This window comes from Dermacentor silvarum, chromosome 8 (genome assembly GCF_013339745.2).
Source record: "Dermacentor silvarum isolate Dsil-2018 chromosome 8, BIME_Dsil_1.4, whole genome shotgun sequence".
In the NCBI taxonomy this organism is placed as follows: Eukaryota; Metazoa; Arthropoda; class Arachnida; order Ixodida; family Ixodidae; genus Dermacentor; species Dermacentor silvarum.
The window spans coordinates 18,469,105-18,491,338 of NC_051161.1; the positions used below are offsets into that span (position 1 = coordinate 18,469,105).

Genomic DNA, 22,234 nt, shown 5'->3' on the forward strand with positions numbered 1-22,234 from the left:
AAGAAGGATGTGTCTGACATAGTTTGTAGAGCTGATGAACAGATGAAGCGCTGTGGGTGGTGATGTCGAATCCGGTGCTTGATGATTTCGATGATTTCCTCGAAATTGGTCGCGATCGATCATGTCCGAACGGCTGCGTTACTAAATGAGTACTGCTCTTTCTCCGACCGGTTACGTTCCACCAGCTGGGGAGATAAGCCCGCTCGAATCCTCTGGGGAATAATAATAAAAAAGAAGAAAAATGAAAAGAAAAAAAAGGAAAGGAAAAGGAGCGAGAAAGAATGAGAGCGGTAACACCGTAGTTTCGAACAACGAAATACAATAATAGCATATTACAGACTGATTTCCGCCATGCATATTCAAACATATTAAAATTTGAAGATGTTCAATAAATAATAAAAAAGGGGGAGGGAAAGGCGACTCAACAGCGGTTGACTCGAAGAAAGACAAGGAGCGCATTAGTGTACCGTGTGGTTTGTTTGTACTGCGCTACAATCGGGGTCGGCCCACATTTTTAGATTACACTACCTCCGGGATTGGCCCGTCTGGGCCATCAGGGTTGGGTTTAATTTCTGTTTTCTTGCGCTAATTATTCATTACTACAGCTCCGTATATAGCTAGAGCTAACTCGGTGCGCCTTTTTCGTTCCAATAAGCTTCATTTTGACGCCTTAGCGCTTTCTTAGGTACACTAGAGGGCCTCAAGTTGTCTGAATTACGAAACAAAAGTGTCTAGAAACCCAAGTCCCACGAACGCCAATTGATCTGAAGTCGCCAAAGAAGACCCTCTCATAAAAAAAAAAGAAGGCAGGAACGAATCCGCAGTTATTGTAAGCCATTCGATACAACTTTTGATCAACGTCAAAACTACCAGCAAGTCACCACGAAAGGTTTTTCAGAAAAGCACAGGAAGCAGAATATTGCGGAAGGCGCATCTACTTTGTAACTGAAAGGCGCAGTCTGTATCTGTGCCTTCGTGTGCAATCACAACTATACAACTTGTTTCTATTTTACTGAGAAATTGTAAGGGGTAATCGATCATCTCTGGCAGATAGTGCAATTCCTCGTCTCCACGAGGTGGACAATGCTTGCGCGGCAAACCACAGTGTCTTGCGTATACCGGCTTACTTCGATTCCACAGTTACTACGTGTCATCTAAGGTTATCAACTAAACAAGCTAATTAATGAGGCAAGAGGAAACAGTCAGCGTGCATCGGCTCCGTGCCCCTCGCTGTCACAGCGCGCTGGCTGCTAGCTGCTGGGTGACGTAAGCAGAACGTCACCTCAAAGGGCGTGGCTTTGCGCTCACTGCAACTCCCAGTTTCGGTTTCGCTCGCTCTGATAGCCGAAATTCGTCGTGCCACAGTTCCGCGGGTAATCGCGGAATTTTTAAAGATTCAGATGTTGATATGACTTGTACGGAGAGCTGGCTTCAGTTTCCCAATACAGATGTGGCCGCTCAAAGTAAAAGCTCAAACGTTAATTAATGAATTCTTCTTAACTAGCGACTAATTACCCCGTGTCACCCGTCAGCTCGTGGTCGCCATCAGTGCCGGCATGTCCCCGAGGGAACCGTCCTTTTAATTCAGAACGACTACTTTTCAATATTACTTGAAGTCCGCGTAGGAACAGCCGGTATGTACTGCCTCACCGTGAAGCAAAGTCCGTCGACGAATAATTACCGACGCTGCAGTGCTGCCCTTACCTGTCGCAGGGAGCCGGGAGTGGTTACGAGGAAGTAGACCATGTATGTGGGAATCATAATGATGGAGGCCAGGGACATGAACCAGCCCAGCATCTCGGCCCACCACGGGTACGCGTATGTCTTAGCGTACACCAGCGGTTGGTACTTGATCACCGAGAACAGGAATATGGCCTGCAAGCAGGGAGAAGACGTAGCGACATCGCTTATCGGTAATCAGAGTTTGTAAGGCCCGTTCTTGTGCGTGACTGTACGCGAGGACAGATTGAGCGACATACAAAAAAAAAAAGTCTCTTCCTCTAGTTTTCCAGAAAGAAGAACTAAATGTAACGACATTGATTTCTAAGTGGGCGTTAGTCCCCGTAGGAATCGTGCGGCTTGCATATCTGTGTTCGCACTCAGTGCGTTTTGTGCATGTCTGCGCTAAATATGGGAAATAGAGATTATGGGGTTTTACGTGCCAAAACCACCTGATTATGAGGCACGCCGTAGTGGGGGACTCCGGATTAATTTGGACCACCTGGGGTTCTTTAACGTGCACCTAAATCTAAGTACGCGCATTTCGCCCCCATCGAAATGCGGCCGCCGTGGTCGTGACTCGATCCCACGACCTCGTGCTCAGCAGCCAAACACCATAACCACTGAGCAACCACGGTGGGTAAATATGGGAAAACGCGGTTTAGTTGGTCTAGTTTCAGATTTAGGTATACTAGCGCGCTCCTGCCGGTTGCCGGGGTGATTAAAGAGTATTGCAATTGGAGTATACACGTGGCATGTTTATAATGTTCGACATTAGAAAATTATTAAAATAAAACAATAGATACCAAAAGAAATAAACAATCGTGTTCCCTTTCCGACGCATTTTCTTTTTCTTGTGGGACGGGGGGGGGGGGGGGGGTGCATTTGAATTCGCAGCGCGGAACGTCGCGGACAGTCGGACAGTGGTTGTCGTCGGCTCGCATTTGATAAGCGCGTCTTGCGGAGACGCGAGCGACGCGCTATCAACTCGGCTGCAAAACGACACGAAGAAGCCAAGTAGACACGCTGTCACGCTCCTCTCAGTCGACTTTGTAGCGGAGCGCGGGATGTGGTCTTCGTTCCGCTGCCGGCATGAGCGTTGTGCGCAAGCGCAATAGCGTTCCCGCTAAGCGGTTGTGTGGCACTTGCTAGCACATGCTGGTCTGAGCGGAGCTGACAGCAAGCGCTCAGTTAAAACACTCTAGTGACGTCGGTATCGTGGTTCGGCGTGGGGCCTAGTCGCTACGAAGCACGAAGACAGGTAAATGTGAAATGGGGAAGGAAGATCGGCGTCTGTGAACGGGGAATACGTAGGAAACTTTGTGTCTAACGAGATCACGAGATGCCGAATTCGGGCCTTCACATGGCCTGTGTACAGCTCTGTGATGTCTTAAGCATCTAACTCCACAGCAAAGCAGTACCGACATGTTCTTTCGGTTCCCCAAAGACAACAGGTAAGCACATGTACTCAGCAGTAGAACGTTAATTGAGCCACTGTTGCAAGTGCGATACATTTAGCAATGCACATGTTCTAGAAAATATTTTTCTGTTTCTTGCTCCTGAAGTTGACCTTGTATACTGTTATCTGGGCTATATGGTAGCTGTTGATTTATCTCCGGCAAAGATGGGTTAACCGGTCAGTGTTGCATGGTTACTGTCAGTTAGATGGGCTACTGACTGATGATGCCTGACGTCGCAAAGTAACTCGAGGAACATGACAGGCGTCGCTGTAGAACGCTCTGTAATGACGTCGGTTATGTGGATTAACTTGCGCCTAAGTATCCCTGTAAAAACTTCTTTGCTTTGGTGACTGTTCTGGCTTTTGAACATCTGTATATGACCAGTTGAAACGTTTTTCCGGCAAAAGCAAATGTATAATTTAACATTAAGAGGGTAAACACAGTGTTTATTCGGTGCTGCAGAAATTCCACGTGGTAGTTCCGTTTCCGTATTTGGGTATCATTAATTACATTGTGTACGATCGGTTCATTGTAGTACCCTGCTTAATCAGAACAATATCCTGTCATTCACTTTGCTTTTTATCTGGACTGCGTAAGCCCCGACAACTATATCACACATGAGCGGAGTTCCAAAGTTATTGGTGTCTACATCTATGCGTCTAGACGCACAATTCTCAATGCTTCCGCTTTTTTTTTTTTCCTTTTTTTTATGCTGTACTGAGAGTTTCGTGCATTGAACTTAACATAGTCACTGTTGTGTGCCGTGTGTGTCATATTAAAGACGAAGTGATAGCACTGTGTTTGCGGGCTGGATCATTTCTGCGCTCACATTATATATGTATGTGCTAATTGTGCGCTGTTATAGATCAATTAATATGCGTTTCGCTGGTGAAGCTTACCACACTCCAGTGTGATCAGTCATCAACGCTGCCTTTTTTTAATTATTAGTTTTGTTTTCGTCAACCACCAAGGGAGGCAGCGGCGCTGTAGCGCTGCCTCGTGACGTCACCAGGGCATTTCCGACGTCCAATGAATGCAATAGGAAATTTCCGCGCCGTTGTAGCGCGCCGCGTATTGTGTTATATGTTTTCGCTGCTTATCGTCCTTATTATCTTTTCCTTTCTTTCTCCTTCTTCTTGCATCGTTCATCCTAATCATCTGATGTAGCATGCCTGGCTCGTGGCTCGCCCAACCTACAGATATTACTAAATACTTTCTCTCTCTCTCTCTGCTCTCTCAATTCGAAACTTTCGCAGCAATTTTTTGAGTGCGCAGTGGATAGTGAATTGATCCGCGAAAGCGGAATCACTATAGTCACGTACCACACACATGGCGGGTATGAACAACGTCCATCCCAAGCGGAGCAGCAGGATGGGTCGGCGGCCGATCATTTCCTTGATGTTATCGGATAAGTTGCTTGTCCCTGCGTAAACAGACTCGGTCACTGTCAGAGTATCGCTTTCGCAGGCCTGTGTAACACGGGAAGAAAAGCATTCAATAAAACATCGCTAATGTGATCCGCGGGTGTTTCTAAATCACTGGTGCATAACGCCGAGTGGTGCATTTGATTTACTTTATTTTCTTATCACCACTGATACGCTGTCTTATCGTATTGCGCTCCAAATTAAGCGTGAGTTGTCACGTTGTCTGCGCCCATCGATGCGTCTACTGTGTTCTCGAATCTGTGTTCTTATCACTCAATCTGAATGTCTTCAATCCAGTACATCCGCAATCCTTCTCCATTCTTTACGAGGCTTATCGGAAGCTTTTTGCGTCATGTGAATTGTTGCTGGTCGATATTGGCTTCGCTACAAAGTCGTCGGCTGTGCACGCTGATATCGTTGTCATTTGAATGTTTGCTGTTCTTTTTGGACAAGAGTTAGCCCAGTTGTTGGATAATTTATTCCCAATTTCTGGAAGTATTTATATTATTCTCAACCTTTACTACACCGCGTCAATAAAATTGCGGCATCCGCGTGCACCTATGCAACTGTTATATCTATTTCAAGCGCTCATTTATAGACGAAGGAACTTGAACTTTGGCGGATTTGCATAACGTGAGATTTCTTCGAGTATACCTTCGCTATTGCTACACGTTGGAGCGGATTCTTTTGACAGCTCTGTAACATTTTGATTGAGTAATGGGCGGATGTCGCTTGATTATTGTTGTAGCCATAAGCACAGTACAGCGTAAAACGCATAAGGGAGATCATGTTTGTGAATTAAGAGGACAATGCGACCTTGGAACGTATATATACTCGCAGATAACTTTCTGTGCCAATGAAGGTAACGCTACAGTGGCCCAACTCCTGCACATGTATGTTACTGCGCCACGTATTTCGGCAGAGTCTGACAGTGCTTTATGATAATGAATCAGCGTAGCTTCCACGTGCATCCGTGCTTATATTTTTTTTTACCAAAACGCGTATGGGAGAAGCTGAATAATACGTCAAATTAAGTGCTCAGTGCAGTATTTTGTCTTATTATGCTGTTTTAAGTGATATATGTACGTTTTCTGTTCCCCAGCTTAGGCTAATGTGAATGAGAATGTGGAACTTTCTTTTTCCAAAAGATTTCTTACTTGCGCGCACTTTGCCTTCGTAGATTTTCTTCTATTGCCACAGAGAATTGTCCGCGAGAAAGGTTGTGTATAGTAGGTGGGCCTCGACCTTCTCTGTGTGTGGCTTGGGCCGGTATTTTGTAACGATGCCTTTCCGGTGCTAATGCCTTTTCGGGCTTATCGCGCTTTGTCAGTGGTCAGAGCGACGGTCCGCTCGCGTTATCAACGGGATCAGCCGGCCGTGAGCGGTGGATGATAAGTCATCAGGGATCGCTACAAAATACCGGCCTTGGTCCCTACAAGTGTTAATTAACCAGCAAGCAGGTACAATTAATACTTGTGAAGGTAAAATACTCCGTACTGCGGTAAACAGTTGCTTACCGTAGACCCATGCAAGCGCTACTGCTTGAAAGAACACTATGAACAGCAGCGTGATGCCGCTGACAGCGTAGTTGTCCATTAGCTGGAAAATGTACATTCCACCCTGCAATGATAAACGGTAAAAAACTTATGGACAGAAACCATCCTCAATGATTATCTAACTTCAATGCGAAGCATTTCTTCCCGTGCACGTGGTGCAAAGCCCGAACGGACTCGCGTTCTCACGGAGAAACGCTCGCTTGAGGACCGCCACATGCGTGGGCCGAGACACCCTGACGACGTACGATCTGAATCAGAGGTTGTCGCAGACGTTACACGCCGCACCAAAGTCATATTCGACAAAGTGCTTTTGAAAGTATGCGTCTGCATCCCGCAAGTGGCGGTCCGCCAGTCGGCGCCGCTTGGGGAGGACAGGACAGGGGAGGATGCGTCAAGCCTGTAGCGGCGGGCGAGCGGGCACGCCTGGTCAAGTGAGAAAGCGCGCGCATGCGCGCGGTACAAGGAGGGGCCGAGCCAATAGCGACCACCGAATGGGCGCATGGGGGTGCGAGCGCATCGGCGACAAACTCTGTGACCTTGAACGGCCTTACGTTTGACCTTGGCTCCGACTAGGCAAGGAAATGCTTCGCATTTAAATAAGAAAATCCTTAAAACGTTATGTGAATGCACGACGTCTTAAAGGACGTCTAGTAGGTTGTGCGCGAAGGTCAAAATCTGTACGTGAAAAATGCTTGCCTAACGTTATTTTATTTTTTTATTTGTGTTAATTGTTTATTATTATATTTTATATTTGCTGGTAAAGGTAGAGACTGGTATAATTTCCTGTCGCGGAAACCGTAAGTACATGTATCACTCAAGGTGGTACCAGGCGTAACCAAGCGATCTCCCACCGAAGAAATGTCAAGGCGTTTACATACTCAGTCCAAAGTTTGAATGTTATAAGCTCCAAGTATAAAATCAGGAGTTTTAGGTTCCTTTTATAAATTAGGATCGTTGCCTTAGGTCGTTGTCTTTTCCACAGGCGTTTTTATGACCTGCTTGGCATGCAGTTTCCTCTATGCATATGTTTTATGTATTATATGTTTTATATGTATTATGGAGGGAATTATAAGCTAGGTTTAATTCGCTCTTACTTTACAATCATAAATATTGTAATTCTGTAACAATTTCGTGTAAAAAATAATTTCATTAGTACATTATGCCAGCTAGAACAGAACGATAAAACTTATGTTTGATTTTTGTTAACTGTTGACACGGGAAGATGGTTCCAGTCGAGTGATGTTTCGGAGATAAAAGATTCACTGCGAGATCTGATGAGGCAGGGCATAACCTCGACCCATTCTATATGGTCAATTTTAGTTGAGACACACAAATGGGGATTGATAAGTGTGGAAGAGACTGTACATTTACAGCTTTGAAAGACAAGACAGAAAAATAGGAGATCTCCATCAGAGTAACAATCCGCCAACGGACACTTGCCTGTGTCGTCATCGGAAGACCAAGGAGGAACTGGAGCACGACCAAACAAAAAGTGATGAGCCTCCGCCGCGTGACCAGCCGCGGCCATTGATCGATCAGTCCGGCGACTATCGCTTCCGATGGACAAAACTGCAAAAGCAAGTGACAAGACATATACTCTCTCCCTCAGTAAAAGCAGAGGTGCGCAGTAGTTTGGCTAACAAGGCTTTTTAGGTTACATCGATGTCAAAGAGCACACAGAGGAAGGTGCGTGCTTTGCCTATTTTACCAAGTCAACAAGGGCTCATATTGACGTATTGTGCGCATTGTAGCAGTGATTGCTGCTACCGAGAGAGAGAGAGGAAGCAAGAATAAGAAAGGACAGGGAGGTCATCACACGGGTGTCCGGTTTTGTAATCATCATCGTCATCATAACCATCATCATTAGCCTATTTATGTCCACTACAGGACGAAGACCTCTCCCACCGATCTCCGCTTATTCCTGTCTTGTTCCAGCTGATCCCATTTTATGCCTGCAAGTTTCCTTATTTCCGAATATCACTTAGTCCTCTGACGTTCCCGATATCGTTTCTCTCGGCACCCGTTTTGTAACTCTTAGACCACCGGTAGTCTGCCCTACATGACTGTCCCAACTCCGTCATGTCAACTAGCATAGCGTCTTAATGTCAGCTAGCATGTCGGGTACCCCCGTTTGCTCTCTAATCCACACCATTGTCTTCCTACTTCTTAACATTACGCCTATCATTTTTCGTTCCATTACTCGTTGCGCGGTTCCTAACTTCTTCTCAAGCGTCTTTATTAACCTCCAAGTTCCTGCCCTATATGTTAGTACCGATATAATGCAACTTTAAAAGATAGCGATAAGCTGCCGTTCATGACTTACATCGGGTTTGCACCCCTGTAACGGGAGTAAAGGAAAAGGGGAATACAAAGAGGACATGGGGTGGGGGGGTGGGGGGGGGGGAGGAGGTGGAGAACACACAGTGCGCGCACACAGAAGGATGCACAGGTGAACCATAAACGGTCACTCATGCCGGTGAACTTCAAAAACTACACTAGTGCGCGAAGAGCTTTTTGTGCCACCGACCTATGTGACGGCCCCGGTATTTTAGACTTGAAATCCAAATGAGTTAACTCAAGGGCACACCGATGTAAAAATAACAAATAATTTCAAATGTGCGAGTGACGTCGTCTGTTCCAGTACATGTTTGCTTGGCAAAACGTAACCAGGGACACAGTGGTAACAGCAAGCAGATACAAAGGAATACTACGCGCAAGCCACGTAGAGCTGCATCCCTTGTCTGCTGTTCACATTCAAAAGCTTGTGATTACAGAGTGGTCCCTGCATGCGTTTTTGAGCAGTCTAGAATCCAGCTGACGTTGTGGCTGATACCGGCAGATGGTGCAGCGATGCAATTCGGTCGCCGCTCTCGCGTCCTGGGTATTTTTGTCCCCGGCAGTACATAATTTTTCAGCCAATCGTGTTGTATAATGTATCTATACAATGAACCCAGAGCACCAATGGCTTTCGATACACATCCGCCTATCACCAGTCATTCTGTACTGAATTTCCTAATGAAACAAGCAAACGATGTAATCCAAGCGCATTGTATATAACAACGCTATGAAGAAAGAGGTGCACCCATTCATATTTGGCAGAAATGCGCTGGGTGCGGTACCTGGCTGTTTATTCCGAGGAAGAGCAGCATGACGAAGAAGAGTATTGACCAGATCGTCGAGGCCGGCATCCGAGTGACGACTTCGGGATACACGAGAAAGGCAAGGCCTGGTCCTAAAAATTTGCAACGAGACGGAAATACTATATGGGCGATTTCAGCACACACAAAGAAATAATATTGCATTGTCAGTAACTTGGCCATTTCGTATAGATCAGGTTGCTCCAATGGAAATATCTTTGTCTACAGCACATTATTTTAATATTGACGCTGACGGATGAGCAAGTTGGCGCATAAACATGGCGAAAAACTAATACAAAGAAGAACATACATGTTAAATGTATACAATGGGAACATACAGACCGTATGCACGATTATGCAGTATCAGCAGAAAATACTGTTTTCTTACAGATAGGAATGATATGAAGATCAAAAGTATGCGTCGGTGCGTGCTCGAGGACTAGCATACAGTACTCGAGTCAGCCCAGTGATCACAGAAATCGGTTTAAGCAAGACAGCTCAGTTGTTCGCCCTTGTACTTTGTGTTTTCTTTCGTGCGGAAAGCAGTGCAGAAAACTGTGGCTTGTACCAACCAGTCGCAGTTGAAACATTATCTTCTTTATGAAGTGCAATGAGAGAGAGGGAGTTGCGGAGGATGCGTGTTCGGCTCTTACCTGCGGCAAGTTGTCCTTTCACCCACTTCCATTTCCTTTATTGAAAGTGCATTTCAATTAAAAGTGACTGCTTTTTTTCCCTCCCCTCCCCCCTCGCGATTTCTTGACATTTTCATATTCCTCACCCTACTCTGCGCGCCAGCTTATTTACCTCCTCCTCCTTCATTGAGGGTGGAGGAGAGTGACATGCGTGTACATAAACGCTGCTAATAGATAGTTTTAGAATAGGGGCCAAAAGTTTGGGGCCCCAAAGAGCTTTGCGGGTGTTAGCGTTGGGGCATGCAAGAGTGATGAGTTTTAGTATAGGGCTTTGCGTTTGCGAATAGCGTCTTGCGCTTGCAGCGCCACTACGGTGTCAAAGAAAAACTATTCTAAATATTAAAATAAACTATACCTACTATTTTATGATAGGAAGAGTAATTTTGACTTTCGTGGTTTTGCGTTTAATTGCAATTAAGATGTTATTCTGTCAGCAGCAAGCGATTTATTGCGCCTAATTTTGAGTAACCAACTTGACGTGCATTCACCAGCCAAGCTAATCCACGTTAGGCCTACGAGCCATGGAATCGACAATCGAAATCAGAATCAGCGGCGTCTAATGAATCAATCTTCATTACACACGTTAGTTGAGAGAAAGCGATAACCACAGACACTTCTCCTAGCTTAGGAACTTCACGCGTTACCACGAATCAAGCCGAGTTTGGTACTCGCAGAGCCGCCGCTTCGATGGGTGCCGCCATGTTTGTTGACGCAAAACTTTTGGGGCTGCTTTTGGGGCTCCCGCTAAATCGGCGAAATAGCGTGCCCGACGCAAAACCCAAACGCAGTTAGCGTCTCGCGCATGCGCAGTGGTGTCGACGCTATATCTTTGGGGCCCCAAAACGTTTGGGGCCCCTATTCTAAAACTCTCTAATGAAAGCAGGTGCTGCAATGAAGAAGCCAGGTCCCCTTGTCAGAATATTGGCTCCAGTGGCATTCATTGTTCGACCGCTTTGATAACATAAAAGATGCATTTGATAAACAACATTGTTCTGTTTCGTTCTCACCCTCCACGACGCTTTCATTTAAATTGGTTTCGGGCAAATATCCATACCACCCCTCCCACATCACAATATGTGAAAGGAATTTGATCTGATCTGATCTTTTTCGAACATGATGCTGTGCTTTCTTTCTGGACTTTCAATCAGTATCGTTTTTAATGTGTTCGCATTAGGAGTGTGAAAGTGGAAAAAAGTGTATGTGTGTCAAGTGTAGGAAGCCGGTCTCGTGGTAGAGGTAGAGAGGGGATGAGACAGCTTAGAAGTACACGCACGCGTGCGTGCGTGCGTGCGTGTGTGTGCGTGTGTGTGTGTGTGTGTGTGTGTGTGTGTGTGTGTGTGTGTGTGTGTGTGTGTGTGTGTGTGTGTGTGTGTGTGTGTGTGTGTGTGTGTGTGTGTGTGTGTGTGTGTGTTTGCGGGCTTCTTTCACGCTTGGAAAAACACTTTTATGTAGCAAGTATTGAACAGAAAGCTGCATCGGAAGTTTCTCATGTTGCTCTACAATGTTCTCATTGACACTTTTCATGCAATTGTAATATTTGAGAAGTTGATTAATTAATTCATACTAATTATGTAATTAGGCGGTATGCAAAAAGTAATATGAGTTTCTCCAAGCGACGGCAAACAACATTACCTTGGTTATGTCCAGCTACGTGGCATTTGCGTATTTTTAAATCTTGGTGCATGATAGTTGGGACACCGTGTATATATAGTGCAACTGATGGTGGTCTGCTCCGGACCAGCGTCAGTTGTTGCACATGGCTTCACGAAGAGGCAGGACGTGTGTCGAGTGAGCTCTTGAACAGCAGCTTGCAATGCGGTGAACGCGGTTTAAATCGTGGATATCCGGGACCTCAAAGAAGTTCGACGTAATGCCAACGCATTTCTCCCGCATTTACCGCTAAATCGCCCCTGACATTTTTTTTTTTCTGCGAAGGTCCATTTGATTATATGGCCTGCTGACCGGGAAACGAGAGAAAAAAGATTGAAATATTTAAGGTTTAAGAATAATTTTATATTTTAATCACTTTTTTTATGTTCTAAGCCTCTTTTATTAGACGACCAGAGGAACGGGTCACTGAATTCAAGTTTAGATATAAGCTATTCCGACGTGTTTAATAATTATAAGACTCTTACCAGACTTCACGACGTCTCCTACAGTTTTACCAGCTAGAAAAGCCATGTGGCCAAGCACGGAGAATATAACTGTTCCGGACAGAATGCTCGTCATAGGGTTGACGACACAAACAACCGCCGAATCTCTGTGAACATGGGGGGAAAAAAAAGGAGAGTGGTTATCAGTCAGGGGCCCTGCCTCTACAGCTACAGCTGTTTGCGCTAAATATAGACATTTGAATCCAGACATTACAGCAGCAAGCCGTGACCTTGTTTACGGCGCAGAAACAGACATCGTGCGTTTTTGACCCATGAAAGTGAATTAAAAATAGCTAGTCTCATAATTTCAATCTTTTAGAGACAGGCACATACGCAGGCACAAACAGAGGCACAATTTCTCGTTCACTTAACCAACAAGGGAGACGGCCTTGTTGAACTGAAAAATTGCTAAATATTTCGTACAGAGATTTTGAATATACAGAGGAAAATGTTTATATAAGCGTTTGGTTCCAATCTACTTGTAATAAGGAGCAGCCGCCGCAGCACCAGCCGGTAACTGAATAGTACACCCGGCGACAAAAGTTTACGGACCACGGGATCTCAGAAAACGTTCAATTCCCGAGCAGCGTGTAGCAGTAACCAGTAAAACTGTATACGACAGTGTTGCTAGCATATTCTAGTCAAGGCCCGAAATGCAAATACCAGGCTGCCTTGTGATGTTGCTGAAATATTCAGCTTTTTCTCGGATTTCATGGTCTGTATAATATTTTGTCGCCGGGTGTGCATATTTAAATATTAAACTAAATTATGGGGTTTTACGTGTCAAAACCACGATATGATTATGAGGCATGCCGTAGTGGGGGACTCCGGAATAAGTTGGGTAAAGAACCACCTGGTGTTCTTTAACGTGCGCCTAAATCTAAGTACACGGGTGTTATCGCATTTCGCCCCTACAGAAATGCGGCCGCCGTGGCCCGGATAATAGTAAATATTGTCAGAGGATAGATTGTTTGTGTACTGGATAGGCGGAGAGGTCAGCCGTGTCTGAGCGTATCTGCGTGAGCGTTAACGACCGTTGTATACATTGTGTCTTATTCGGCTTGGAGGGCGTAATTTTGTAATGACACCCACGAGTATCCGACCTTGCCAAGTGGGCAATGTTGGTTAATTCACCATTGATAAGCATTTTTCTTCACGCGAAACCCAAATTTCGATAGGGGGCCACAAGTATGGAGTATGGACGCATAAAGACATACTTACAGGTGTAATTTGATTTACAGTTTAGACATGAAAGAGGGCAAAATATTCGAGGGGAAAACAAAAACGGCAGCTCGGACGTTATAAGTGTGGATGACCTATGAATTAAGGAAGAAAGATTCTGCGGACGCTAACCTGAAGAAATTTTGATGAAACTCATTGTAGCTTCCTAGGGTCATCAGGGAGCCGAAACCTACTCCGTAGCTGTAGAACACCTGAGTGCCGGCAGCAATCCATACCTGAAAACAAAATACGAGAAAAGTTAGCAGAAGACGTGTGCTATTAGTGTAAACAGCATTAAAACGATCTGTCGAAGTGCAAACTAGGTTGATCTGCACGTGAGGGCACATCATGCCGCGCCGGGATGCAGTTCATGTGCTTGCCATCACATTGATAGCAATCTGTTGGCATTAACATTCTGCATTAAATATGGCCACGCCCAGTGATTTCGCAACAAAAGGGCGCTGCCGGTTCCTCTAACATTTTCGCAGCCCTCGTGCATCCTCCTCACGAAACTAATAACGAAACTGTCACGGTCTTCCCTAGGTTTTACACTGCACATGGAATTGCAGCAGCCCGACAAGAGTACGTGAATGCAACGTGTAAAGAGCCATTGAAATTATTTCTATCGGACTAATACTCCGCTGTGATAACAACGACTCTTGCGACGTTGGGTGTAATTACAAAGCTTTGAAGGCACTGTTGTCTTACTTGAGGACGACTGGCCTATGTGAACGCCTTTGAATTGCTCAGGCCTTCCGCGTGCGTGCGCGAGCTCACCGTGTCCTTCCTCCCCCCTCCTCTCTCTATCTCATCTTTCTATTGCCTCTTCCCCGTCCCCCAGAGTAGGGTAGCCAACCAGACGCATTTCTGGTTAACATCCCTGCCTTCTCTTTCTCTCCTCCTCCTCCTTGCGACGTTCGCTTCGCTCGGATTATTAACGCGCAGAGAACGCAATAAGCTCCGCCTCCGGGAAGCTTGCGCCCTGTCCGTACGGATAGCGACGTTCTCACGACACACACTACCCTCGTGAACCGCTCGCAACACGAGTCAACATCCGCGTTCACAACCATCGCCAGCACGCTGCCAGCTTGGCTTGAGATCAGTTAAAGAAACGTGCTCACCTTCGGCTTTAGCAGCTGACTCCAATCAGGCTTGATGTAAAACAAGAGACCGTCGGTCGCTCCGCTCAACGTGACGCCTCTCACGAGTAGAATAAACAGGCAAACGTAGGGAAACAGTGCCACCACCCATACAATCTGGAAGATAAATAGAGAAATTGACCCAAGAAAGCCAGATACAGGTCGGCAGAGACAAAACTCTCACTGGCCACTTGCTTTGAGATGAAATACACGGGGAAGAGATATATGAGCAAGTGTGAAAGAAAGAGGAAGCAATAGCGAGTTAGAAGTTGAGCAGAATCAACTACAGTCGACATATGCGTAATGCGAAGCATGCTTGGTTGGGTAGAAAATGGTTGCTATGAATTATGTGTGTTCTGCAGCGAATGATTATGTCTGTCTGTCTTTTCTGTCTGTCTGTCTATTCGTATGTATGTATGTATGTATGTATGTACGTGTGTATGTATGTATGTATGTATGTATGTATGTGTGTATGTATGTACGTGTGTATGTATGTATGTATGTATGTATGTATGTATGTATGTATGTATGTATGTATGTATGTATGTATGTATGTATGTATGTATGTATGTATGTACGTGTGTATGTATGTATGTATGTATGTATGTATGTATGTATGTATGTGTGTATGTGTGTATGTATGTATGTATGTATGTATGTATGTATGTATGTATGTATGTATGTATGTATGTATGTATGTATGTATGTATGTATGTATGTGCAGATACCCAGTTGCACAGGGTATGTGCGTCTCTAGCAATCCGCAGGCGCTCAGAGTTTTCTGGGAGCAAAGGAGCAGAGCGGAACCGCACGAACTCGAGCGGACTCTCACATTATTGTAAGTGCGAACTCAAATCTATGTATATAGAGCAAGGGTACTCGCCCTTAGATGCAGAGCAGCTTCTCAGGAGGCGCATTCAACCCACCGTGGTGGCGTGGCGTACTGGCTATGGGGTCGAATCCCGGCCGCGGCGGCCGCATTTCAATGGGGTGGAAAGGCAAAAACGCCCATGTGCCGTGCAGTGGGTGCACGTTAAAGAACCCAAGTGGTCTACATTAATACGAAGTCCCTCACTACGACGTGCCTCATAATGAAATCGTGGTTTTTGCACGTAAAACCGCAGAATTTAATTTTAGGCGCATTTATATCATGGTTAATTATGCAGTGTTACGCAATTTATTTTGGGAAACAAAGCTCTGAAATTAATTTCATTCGGGCAAACGTCATGTACGATGGCTATCCAAATAGCGGTCATGTACGATGACTATCGAAACCATGATTTCTTCATTTCTTGCTGGCTTCTTCGCGAGAGAGGCCAGATACCAGATACACGACAAAAACTGGGTTGACTCGGACAATAATGCTTCGCATTAAGACAGATATATATGTTTGTTAACAATGAAGAGGAGAGCCTGCTGACTGCGCCGTAACTGTCTAGCGTGCGGCTGACACCTGACCATCTTTTAGCAGTGTTGTGAACCAACTGGCAAGTTGGGCCAGTTGGTTGGGATTCATTGTAAGCGCCCTGTTGTCGTATTTCCTTCCTTTTGTCCGTGCCTTGTTTGCGCTGTTACGATCCTTACAGTGTTGTGAAGGAGGAGGGACAGAAAAATGACCGAGATAAGAGGGAAGAGAGCGCTACGAGCTTATAGCTCTGCTGGCATCAGATGCTCTGCGCACGCTAAACGCGCTCAGTAGAAAGCGCAAAGCCACAAATCCCGCTGTACCCGCTTCCATGCAAGTTAAAAACAGGGAGGTAACCAGGGTCTGTGTTTTGTAACAATCCATTATATTTTTACTTCTTTCCTCATCACTCATAGCGCCGACTGTCCAGCCTCTATGGAGGGCAAAACGATGGAAGGTGAAATGGGACGGTACAAAATAAGATCGGAGGATGAATGTCCGGTTGGATACCGTGTAGTAATGCAAAGGGTCACCGAAGGACATTATAGGAGAATGGACATTTAACGCTAGTTAAGCTGTTTCATACGTAAACGCTGGTTTTTGTCAAAAGCGGGAGCTTATCATGTTCGAAAGCTATACTTGAAAAATTAATACTCCCGTGCCAGATATCCCAGCGACTTTTTATACTATAGCAAAAATTCACCGAAGCTATATTTTTCATTAGTTAAAAGAAAGACACCTCACACTCTACCCAAGGACGGGCGAAAAGTCAACTTGACATTAGAGAGTTCTTTCGACGATATGAAGATTGCCCTTTTCTTTACGACTCGCTTTTATTCTCACCAAAACATTTCGCCGAAAGAAGATTCCCAACAATAAGCAATACTGACCTCGATATGTGCAGCGAAACTCGTAATACCTCTTGCGTACCTGAGAGTCCAACTTCTCTGCACTGTAGACGCCTTTGCCTTCACGGTGGCGGCACATCGGTTCCCTTAGACGCAGACCGAGTACAAAGGTAAAGAAGTCCAAAGGTAAAGTGTCCCTGCCATTCTGGCAGGCACACTTGCCATCTTTACAAACATCTCGTGCATCTTGGCTGCTGGGGCCACAGTGTTCCAGGTAAAAATTGGTTTTCGGTTTCGCACTGGGCAGTCATTGCTGCCAATTATGTCAAAAAGCTGCAGTGCAGAGAAGCTGGCTCATGTGGGAGGCTGTTGCCATTGTGACGTGATGTTGGCTTAAGTGGAAAGAGAGCGTTTTCCCTATCTGAGAAGTGAGGTCCTCTGGAATGCAGGCTTTCTTCTTCGGTGGCGATGAGGCCCGTCATTCACCCGGCGTTCAAGTGCGGCCTCAAGAGCAAGGATGCAACTGGTGCGCGCGGGACTTATTTGACAAGTTCCATATTGGTTCACCTTGCCGCTTTGGTGAAGGCCCCTCCAGATGACGAGGTACACCGTGGCCCAAGCGAGGAGCAAATAGAGGGCTATTTCCAGGCGCATGTTCCCAATCTCGTGCAGTCCGGACGTGATTCCAAGCACGTGGTTTCTGAGAGCACCACATGCGGCATCAATAACGGAGGGGGGGGGGGGGGGGGGGGGAGAGAGAGAGAAGAAAAAAATTCGAGCAGAGCTCATATACGATGACTATCAGAGTATGCAAAAACATTCTTTGGAAGTGAAAATGAGGTCGATGTACGCTAAATGAGGGTCTATTGTTCTATGTACATTTCTACACGTCGTACACTTTGTTAACAATCCATCATGTCATATTATGCTATGATGGGTATTATTAAGGGCGGAATATACCCAGTGGCACACACCAGCGACTCAAGTTGGTTTTCGGTTGGATAGCTAGATAGCCGGAAAGAAAACTGGTCTCGCAATGCCAAGAATGCTATTCGCAGTGATATGGAAGGTGATATCTTATCGTAGACCGATGCAGTCTATGGAATATCGTTACCGAGTCGGCGTTACGAGGTGTTCCCATACGGTCGCGATAACTTGTGTAGAGCGCATTAGAACCCAGCTGATGGACGGACGAATGGACAATTTATTTCTCTCTTTCTCTCTTGCACGCACGCACGCACGCACGCACGCACCACGCACGCACACGCACGCACACGCACGCACACGCACACGCACACGCGCGCGCGCACACACACACACACACACACACACACACACACACACACACACACACACACACACACACACACACACACACACACACACACACACACACACACACACACACACACACACACACACACACACACACACACACACACACACACACACACACACACACACACACACACACACCACACACACACACACACACACACACACACACACACACACACACACACACACACACACACACACACACACACACACACACACACACACACACACACACACACACACACACACACACACACACACACACACACACACACACACACACACACACACACACACACACACACACACACACACACACACACACACACACACACACACACACACACACACACACAGGCACGCACGCACGCACGCACGCACGCACGCACGCACGCACACACGCACACACACACACACGCACCAGAAAGTTAGACAACTGGAAGGTTGTTTTGGCGCGCTTCTGTTGCCATTAAGTTTCGGAAGTGAAGGTATGCAGCTGGTGCGGGCGTCCGGATAGGACTACGCAGACCACTTTTCTAGCTCATCAGTGCTGTCGCAGTAATTAGTCTACTCACTCCCAGAACTCCACGATGGGCGTGACAGATCCGTTGTGCGGCGGCGTCGGGTAGGTATCGTTGTGCTCCCAGCACTTGTCGGTGTTCCAGTGGTTGCCGCAGTGCTTCCAGGGGAGCACGGTGGCGAATGACGAGATCAAATAGAAGAGGATCCACGCAACGATCACCATGTAGTAGACGTTACTCAGCGTCAAGACCACAAACGATGCGATGCCGATGCCTGCGACGAATACGGCACGGCTTGTTCTTATACCTTTATGATGGCACGTCTGATACATGAAATTTCGCAGTGAGCACCCTTCTACATTGCTACCAGTTCATCCATTCCACACTCGTAGGCACTTGCGCAATCTTCTGAGCTTCCAGCGTGTGTCCGGCCGCAGCAATGTGTTTAGCTAGTATGCTTTGCCACGTGCCATTAAACATTACAATGATCTTCCCGATAATATCGATGACATTAAATATACTCCAATCTTCATACAAGAAAGCAGTGCAGTATTTGGCTGGTGTCTTACTTGGCTAAAGGCAAGCATTCGATTGCTTCTATTTGTGGCATACATGGTGCTTCACCTAACTTGAACCAATTATTTTAAAGAAAGTGGTTAACCACAGCTGAATGAAACCAGCGACGTATGGTTTGCCGTCATGTGGCGCTCCTTAGAGTATTATTTATATTCCACTTAATTAGATAATTAACTATGATGAAGTATGCAAAATTTTGAATATTAACTTTAGGGCCAAGTACGTTTCGTTACGTTGTAGAGGGCATTCAGAAACGACCGATCCAAGTTTTTGTGGCAGCGTACATTCTGCGTGGTGATTTTTTTTCGGCGTTCAAAGAAAGTCCGCGAAATATGAAATAAAGCCGATATCTCAAAACTGGTAGTATATAACATCTGAATTTATATATGCAAAATGAAGTATACTACATTATTGCCCTGCTTCGTTTCTACATTCGCGAAATGTACTCTAATTGACTGCGCAGGTGATTTACAGTAACGCTGTTCGGCTGACGCAGCGTGTACCTTTGAACATCGGCGCTAAGGCCCAAACACCGATGCCGCCCTTGCTCAGGTACTGGCCCACGGCCACCTCCAAGTAGAACATGGGAACCGCCGTCGTGAGGAGGCAGATGAAGTACGGCACGAGGAATGCGCCTGCGCAAGAACAGACAGCAACCCGGTAAGTATCGCTCGCTGTTCTCTTGAATTGACACTAAACGAGGAACGGTAAATCTCTTCAGGCTTTTTTAAAGTCTCTTCTCGTTAATTTCGCAATACGAGCCACAACTTCGTGAGATCAAGGTATTGGACAGAAGTAGTGACATGTTGGCATGAGAGTTGCTGAACACTTTTCATGTTAGGAAAACAGTCGCCAACTGCAGCAGTGACACTTATGTTTATCTTCTTGGTAACTAGCCACAACTGTTTTTGTCACGTTGCTGGGACCTTTTTTGACGTGACCGCTGCGCGCATGCGCATCTGGTGTATTCTTCCGACTTAGCTTTCCGAATAAAACAGTTGGAAGTTTAACGCTCTCTCTTTTCCTCCATACTCCCTTCTTCCTCGTCACACTAATGTTCTTTTTTTTTTATTTGAACATAATGCTGGCCCACACGGCCCTTGCAGGAGTAGTTATAGAGGTAAAAAAAAAGGCAACCATGAAAGAAATTAATGGTTTGAACTTGGCTAACAAAAGATTTCACGGTATTGCAACACACAACACTGTTACGAGAGCTGTTCCAATAAGAGATTGCTGAGAGAAATAGCGAGTATTTGTGTGTGTTAACGCGGCTTGAAGGTTGTAGAATTGTTTTACTGTGGTTAGTTCTCGATGAATGTAGGAAAAGGTCAAGTAAATAACGAGACTGTGGAATTTTTAATTGGCTATGGTGCAGAAAGTAAATGAATTTTAGCTTTGAAAGTGCTCTTCGCTGTGAAAGTAGTTCTAAATTTGCCTTCGTTATTAGATTTGAGACACTGGACCGTCTTGAATAATCAGAGTATATGAATCTAGATTCATATACTCTGATTATACAAAAATTAGTGGTCAGCTGACCGCTAATTTTTGTATGCGCTCTACTTTATTAATTATGTGTTTCTAAAACGGGCTCCAGATTAAGTCGGCATATTCTAATGATGGTCTAACAAGTGTTTTCTAGGCATTTGATTTGACAGGTGTCGGAGCTTTGCGCAACTTCCTTCTTAAGAAAGATAGTTTGCCTTCGGTGCTCTGACATATGGAGGAGGTATGAGGTTCCCAGTTAAGGTTGGACGTGAGGTTAAGGCCCAAGTATTTTACCTGGCTGCATTTGTCGAGTGCGGCGTTTCCGACCGTGTATGTGAAATTGAGTGGCTTTTTTCTTAGTACGGTTAATGTGGTGCGTTTGGTTTTTGACGCATTTAGTCTCATATACCTCATGTATCGCACTGCAAACAGATTGATTGTAGTGAATTATTAAGTTAGATTTGATGTCCTAAATTACTTGCTACTGTGTATAACTGCACAGTCGTCGGCAAAGAGCCGCATTTCTACGTGTCCTTGACCATTGAATTGGAGATCACTGATATACATAAGAAATAAGATAGGAGCAAGAACCGACCCTTGCAGAACGCCGGAGTAAACTTGAGGTTGTTGCGAAAGACGTTCATCTGCGGCCACACTTTGTCTTCAGTTTGTTAGAAGGCTGGATTGAAGATCTATTAGATTATGTTACTGTCAATGCTGAACGCTGATAGCTTTGTAATTAAATATTGATTTGAGACACCGGTAAACATCTTTTAGAAATTGAGAATATTGCGTCTATTTGACCTCCATCGTTAATTGCATGAGATATTTCGTTAGTTATTTCAGCGAGCTGAGTTATAGTTGAAAGGCTTGATATAAATCCGTGTTGCCGACCAAAAGTTTGTTCGTTAATTTCTAAATGCGATATTATGACATTAAAGGTTATGTACTCCATTAGCTTACAACAAGCACTCGTAAGTGACATGGCAGGATAGTTATTTCATTCTAGTTTCGAACCTGATTTGTGAACTGGAATTACCTTCGCACTGTGCCAATCGTCTGGTAACATCGCTGTTTCAAGAGAGGTGATGAATATTTTGTGCAAGTATTTAGAAACCAATACGGGAAATCGGTTTAGAAGTGAGTTAGTAATATTGTCGGGGCCAGGGTACTTCTTTAAATCTAGTTTTTCCATTAAAAAAAGATACCCCGTCCGTCTATAGCCAATTCTAGCATGAGCACTCTCAGCACATGTGATTCTAGCTGGGCGTTAGAGGCGGATTTTGTAAAGACAGATTGGAAAAAGAGTTAAGATCCCCAGCAATACCCTCCCGTCCCTTGATAACGTGAGTGGAAATTTTTATTCGTGAAGTGGCTTTCCGTTCATCAGACATGAACGAAGGAGAAGTAGTGTAATGGAAACGCGATTTGGCTTCTGAGATCTTCTGCTGCAAATTAACGATAAGGTTATCGCTGTCATCGTTCCTTCCTTTTTTCCGCCGTCATATTATTCTTATTTTCATCTGGATTATTTCTTGAGTTACCCCCGGATATTCTCGG

The 22,234-nt window shown here is 45.3% G+C and overlaps 2 protein-coding genes across 5 annotated transcripts in view; one reads left to right on the forward strand and one right to left on the reverse strand.

Annotated features, from left to right (window-relative positions):
- The window catches only part of LOC119460723 (uncharacterized), a 126,917-nt gene that overhangs the window by 39,613 nt on the left and 65,070 nt on the right, over positions 1-22,234 (reverse strand). For 2 of the 3 annotated variants that reach the window (XR_007468490.1, XM_049673167.1), the window contains exons 3-13: positions 19,693-19,824; positions 18,668-18,887; positions 17,322-17,454; positions 14,484-14,618; positions 13,495-13,598; positions 12,124-12,248; positions 9,279-9,391; positions 7,600-7,728; positions 6,121-6,223; positions 4,502-4,602; positions 1,705-1,875 (exon numbers count right to left, since the gene is read on the reverse strand). Coding sequence is in view for 2 of the 3 variants with exons in the window: in XM_049673167.1 (XP_049529124.1) it covers positions 1,705-1,875; positions 4,502-4,602; positions 6,121-6,223; positions 7,600-7,728; positions 9,279-9,391; positions 12,124-12,248; positions 13,495-13,598; positions 14,484-14,618; positions 17,322-17,454; positions 18,668-18,887; positions 19,693-19,824 (1,466 nt within the window). In the remaining variant the exon portion in view is untranslated. The remainder of the gene's footprint in view (positions 1-1,704; positions 1,876-4,501; positions 4,603-6,120; positions 6,224-7,599; positions 7,729-9,278; positions 9,392-12,123; positions 12,249-13,494; positions 13,599-14,483; positions 14,619-17,321; positions 17,455-18,667; positions 18,888-19,692; positions 19,825-22,234) is intronic. The other variant, XM_049673168.1, reaches the window with a different exon arrangement.
- Positions 2,739-22,234, forward strand: part of LOC119460727 (cell growth regulator with EF hand domain protein 1-like) — a 155,300-nt gene continuing 135,804 nt past the window's right edge. The window contains exons 1-2 of one of the 2 annotated variants that reach the window (XM_049673171.1): positions 2,739-3,173; positions 19,653-19,849. In XM_049673171.1, coding sequence (XP_049529128.1) covers positions 19,819-19,849 — 31 coding nt within the window. In that variant the 5' untranslated portion in view covers positions 2,739-3,173; positions 19,653-19,818. The remainder of the gene's footprint in view (positions 3,174-19,652; positions 19,850-22,234) is intronic. The other variant, XM_049673172.1, reaches the window with a different exon arrangement.